Here is a 5499-nt window from a genome sequence, read left to right as displayed (position 1 = left end):
CACGTTGCGTCTACTGGTGTGGTGCGCAGACGCGCGCACGTGCGCTGAGAGAAGGTGCGCGTTGGCAGGTGTTGTTACTGGTCTACGTCACTAAGGGGCAATAGGACCACCCCGCCGCCCCGAGCGTTCCGCGCATGCGCAATTTCCGCCTGCCCCGGCTCTTGGCCTGAAAGAGGCGGGACTGGCGTCAGAGTGCGCGCTCTGCGTCGGGTTGAGCTGCGTCGCCTGGAAGCGGGGCGCAGGCGTGCGCATGCGCGTTGCACCGAGGGCGCTTGGTGACAGGTGTCGATCCCCCAAGGCGGCTCGCGATGGGGTGGCCCGCGTTGCTGCTGCTCTCGCTGTGCGCGGTGGGCGTCCGGGGGCTCTACTTCCACATCGGCGAGACCGAGAAGCGCTGCTTCATCGAGGAAATCCCCGACGAGACCATGGTCATCGGTCAGGCGGTGTGGGGGTGGGCAGGGCCCTGCGTGTCCCTCAGTCGCGGGCCGCGGTCCCCTTGGGAGTGTGGGAGCCGGGCGATCGAGGCGCCTTGTGACAGCTTTGTCGCTCCGCAGGGAACTACCGCACCCAGATGTGGGATAAGCAGAAGGAGGTCTTCCTGCCCTCCACCCCCGGCCTGGGCATGCACGTGGAGGTGAAGGACCCCGAAGGCAAGGTAGGGCCACCCGCAGGCCGTGGCCTGGGCGCCCTGCAGACGGCGTCAGGGCGGGGGGCGGGGGGGTGCGGAGCTGGGAGGTCAGTGCAGGTGCTTCCACGGACCGCTGTGTTGCAGGTGGTGCTCTCGCGGCAGTATGGCTCGGAGGGACGCTTCACCTTCACTTCCCACACCCCTGGGGACCATCAGATCTGCCTGCACTCCAACTCCACCAGGATGGTGCTTTTCGCTGGCGGCAGACTGGTAAGAGGGTGTTTTTCATGCCGGCGGCGTGGTGCAGGGCTTGAGCTGCGAACTACGACCCAGGAGGTCACCGTTGGGTTCCCGGTCAGGGCACATGCCTGGGTGCAGGCTGGATCCCTAGGGGGGCGGGCATGATTCTCTCCCATCAATGATGTTTGTGTCTCTCTCTCCCTCTCCCTTCCTCTCTGAAGTCAATAAAATAATATTTTTTAAAACGGAAAAAGCTCTTTCGCTACAGCTCAGAATCTCTCACTCGGTTCCAAAGTTCTGATTTATCTCCATCATTATTTGTGACCCGTTGTGGCATAGTCACAACTGGGGAGACCTGTTGCCCCTCTGTCCCATAGTCAGGGATAAGAGTCGGCGGCATCGTCTGGAACAGGCCGTCTGAGACTCCCCCTCTCCTGTTTCTTACCCTGTGGCTTTGGGGCTCTGACCCTGTGTCCTTGTAGCGCGTGCACCTAGACATCCAGGTTGGAGAGCATGCCAACAACTACCCTGAGATTGCGGCCAAGGACAAACTGACAGAGCTGCAGCTCCGGGCCCGCCAGCTGCTCGATCAGGTGGAGCAGATCCAGAAGGAGCAGGACTACCAAAGGGTAAGGGCATGTCGCTGTACTGGGACCTGCCAATTGCCCTTTAGACCCACCACACCCACTGGGGTTTCTGCTTGGGGCCTTCCCAGTGAACTGTTCAGAGAATGGAATGGAGGGTATTGGTTTAGAGCAGTGATTTTAAACCTTTTTCATCTCATGGCACACATAAATTAATTACTAAACTTTCTGGGGTACACCAAAAATATATATTTTTTGCTGATCTGACAAAAAAGTAGGTATAACTTTTTGTTTGTTTTTTGTTAATCCTCACCCAAGGATATTTTTTCCATTGATTTTTAGAGATAGTGGAAGGGAGTGGGGAGGAGCTGGGGGAGAGAGAGAAACATTGATGTGAGAGAGACACATTGATTGGTTGTCTCCCAACCAGCGCTGTGCCGTTGACTGGGAATCGAACCTGAGACCCTTCGGTTCTCAGGCTGACACTCTAACCATTGAGCATGCCATCCAGGCTTAGGTATAATTTTGATTCATTCATACTGGATGGCTGTTGTTGGGTTGGCTGTTGTCATTGATTTATTTGACAATCTAAGGGAAAAGAGGTCAGTGCCCTGCCTAAATAGTCAGGTATTGCATCTTTTAAAAATTGTTGCTGCCCGACGGTTGAAAATCGCGGGTCTGGAGGGCTCTACACAATAGAGTAAAAATCTAGGCATCGTCTGTTCACCTTGGGATCTGGCAAGAATTGGAAGGAGCATGACTTCAGCCCAGTGGGGATGCTTCCCGAGAGGCCACACGTCACTCCCGTGGGGCGCTCCCCGTGGAGTCGGGCAGACAGGAGGATTTGGTCCCATGGCTGAGTGGTCCTATGGGAGGGGGTGGCTTACACAGCCAGGACCGCTTTCCCTGCACATTTAGTCCTGGGTCTGCTGTCCCACAGTACCGTGAAGAGCGCTTCCGGCTGACCAGTGAGAGCACCAACCAGAGGGTCCTATGGTGGTCCATCACTCAGACCGTCATCCTCATCCTCACTGGCATCTGGCAGATGCGGCATCTCAAGAGCTTCTTTGAGGCCAAGAAGCTGGTGTAGTGTCCTCTCCGAATGACCCTCCTTCTCACCTCAGTTATTGGTACTTTCCCCACCTAATACCTTATCCACCCGGCTTGTGAGGGAAAAAAAGAAAAAAGAATATAAACCACATTGGTTCCCTGGCAACAGAGCATCCCGATCAGCCACTTGCTCACAGTGGTTCTCAAGAACACGGGGCCTTGGTCCAAGCTTTCAAAGATGTCTTGGGGTTTGTGCACGGTCGGACCTGGCCCAGGACTAGGTCTCACTTCTTTCACCTCCAGTGATTCCCCTGCATCCTGTCACCAAATGAGCAAATGACAAGTCTCTCTTGTAACTTCATCTACTCATGCAGTAAGCGATGGCAATGCCCCAAGAGGCCCTGCCTCCCTGCTCCCGTCAGTCCTGGGCTCTCCCAGTGGCTTTGTGAATGTAAATAAGGGGCAGAGGCCCTAGAGGATTGAAATGTTTTTCTATATATTAGAACTATTTTTTGATAAAGTATATATTTTCTTTCCTAGTTGAAGTGTTAACTGCCTATACGACTAGCTGAAAACACCAACGCACCCCCCTTGCATTGTCTGTCCACATGTTTTTGATAAGTACTGTGGCAGCTCAGGATTTCAGCCGTCTGTGGGCAGAAAGCAGACGTCCCACTGCTATCGAGGCCTCCAGAGCGGGCCAAGCAGACTCCTCTGGGACACTTGAGATTTCACCAGACAGGGCCTCACTGAGTGAGGTTGTGACAGCTCGCACAAGGCAGGGCACTTACCCCCCCTCTCCCCTTGACCTTTATTTAAGCTATGGTAAATGTTTTCATGGAACCAGGTTTGGTTCTTTATACAGATTTTTCCAGTGAAATAAAATGTGTTGTACTAGCTGTGTTTGAAATGAAATGAGAGGTGGGCAGAGTGGAGGCACACAGGTATGGAGGAGGGGCTGCTGGCCTGGACTGCCCCTGCAGCCGCCTGGAGTGGACTGTAGCGTGTGGGCTCATGACTGGGGCTTGTCCTAACCTCAGTCCTGGGATGTGGGTGGACCAGTGGTTACTCAGCCATTCACATGGGTCAACCAAGTAGAAACATCAGCAAGGGATCTTAGGAAGCGCTTAAGTCCCAGGTCGTAAGTTTAAGCAGATCTCACTACAGGTCCCTATGCCGTCTTCTGTAGGAAACAATGCCACCAGTTGCCCGTTCTTGACATATTTATTTCATGGTTTTATTATTTATCTGACCTACAGAACTAAATTCTTAATGTTTTTTCTTTATTTCCTATATTATTCTACATATGTACCTGTTTTTACTTGTAAAAATATATGCAATTTAGATTTATGGGCATTGTCATTGAATATTTTTGTAATTATTTTTGAAATTCTACATCCTAATTCTGGATGGCCATGTTATCCCAGTAAGGGGAAATGCCATAATTGATATACCCAAAATTCTTTGGATATTTCGAATAGTTTCCAGTTTTCTTCATGTTACAGTAAACAAGGAAACAGAAGGAGCTGGCTGGGAGTGTAGGCCACTGGCCTGAGGCTCTGGGGGAGTATGAGACATGTCGGAAAGGGAACCTGTGTCTACCCTGTGGCTGTTACTAGGAATCCAGCCAGTGAAAGAGCCTGGAGTCTGGGCTGTGGGAGGACAGGAACTACAGGTGAGAGCTGGGCTGGCTTCAGTCTGCCAGCGGTAGGCACGATTGCATCCTGTTTTGTTAATCCTCACCCAAAGATAGTTTTCCATTGATTTTCTTAAGGGAGAGTGGGGGAGAGAAGGAAAGACAGGAACATCAATGTGAGAGAAACACATTTATTGGTTGCCTCCTGCATGAGCCCCGAGCAGGGCCTGGGCTGGGGAGGACCCTACAACCAAGGTATGTGCCTTTGACCGGAATTGAACCCGGACCCTTTGGTCTGCAGGCTGATGCTCTACCCACTGAGCCAAACCAGCGCAGGCAACACAATTGCATCTAAATTATGTCAACAGGTCAGTCAATCTTTGACTTCTCCTGTCAAGTTCTGATGGGAAGGGGAGTGCAGTGAAACATGTGGGACTAGCTGATGGGGCAGGTAAGAAGTTCCATACTGCTGTGTGGTATTCACAGACATGACACCCTAAAAGTTTTTTAAAAAATAATGTTTTTATTCAGAGACTGGAGAGGGACAGAAACATCAATGAGAAAGAATCATTGTTTGGCCACCTCCCACACACCCTCTACTGGGGAATCCCACAACCTGGGCATCTGCCCTGACCAGGAACCAAACTGTGACATCCTGGCTCAAGGGTGGACTCTCAATCACTGAGCCAAACTGGCTGGCCAGGCCTAAAAGTTTTTAAAATTCAGTTCGGCTCGCCAAAGCCAGTTTGGCTCAGTGGATAGAGCGTCGGCCTGTGGACTGAAAGGTCCCAGGTTCGATTCCGGTCAGGGGCATGTACCTGGGTTGCCGGCACATCCCCAGTGGGAGATGTGCAGGAGGCAGCTGATCGATGTTTCTCTCTCATCGATGTTTCTAACTATCTCTCTCCCTTCCTCTCTGTAAAAAAATCAATAAAAATATATTAAAAAAAAAATTCAGTTCGGCTCACAAAACTGATTAAGCAGGTTTGTTTGGGGTCGCCTGAGAGGCAGAAGGATGGCCTCCAATGATGTCCATGTTCTCACCCCTGAGTTTGTGGATGTTACCTAACATGGCAAAGGGATCAAGGGTGCTAACAGCTGATTTTAGAACAGACTGTCCTGGATATTCTGGCTGTGCCCATATCGTCACAAGTTTCCTTAAAAGTGGAGGAGGGAGGCAAAGGAAGGTCTGAGGGGATGTGAGGACTCAACCCACGCACTGTGGCTGGCTCCGAAGGCAGATGGAGCAAGGGGCCATCGGCCACGTTGGGAAAAGCAGGACAAATTGTTCCTCTCGCGTCTCCAAGGGAATGCAGCCCTGCCAACAGCTTATTTCAATTGCGTGGGACCTGACTTAGACC

At 51.8% G+C, this 5499-nt stretch overlaps 1 protein-coding gene across 1 annotated transcript; it reads left to right on the top strand.

The window, feature by feature from the left end:
• Window positions 1-67: 67 nt before the first annotated feature.
• On the top strand, window positions 68-3401 carry TMED4 (transmembrane p24 trafficking protein 4). The gene is made up of 5 exons (XM_006770385.2): window positions 68-435; window positions 555-655; window positions 773-898; window positions 1351-1497; window positions 2393-3401. Exons 1-5 carry the CDS (start codon window positions 309-311, stop codon window positions 2540-2542), a joined length of 651 nt encoding a protein of 216 aa, XP_006770448.1. The 5' UTR covers window positions 68-308; the 3' UTR covers window positions 2543-3401.
• The last annotated feature ends 2098 nt before the right edge of the window (window positions 3402-5499 follow it).

This window comes from Myotis davidii, unplaced genomic scaffold, assembly GCF_000327345.1.
Source record: "Myotis davidii unplaced genomic scaffold, ASM32734v1 scaffold1364, whole genome shotgun sequence".
NCBI classification, from domain to species: Eukaryota; Metazoa; Chordata; class Mammalia; order Chiroptera; family Vespertilionidae; genus Myotis; species Myotis davidii.
The sequence above is the reverse complement of the archived record's forward strand: the minus strand, read 5'-3'. Positions and strand labels throughout refer to the sequence as shown.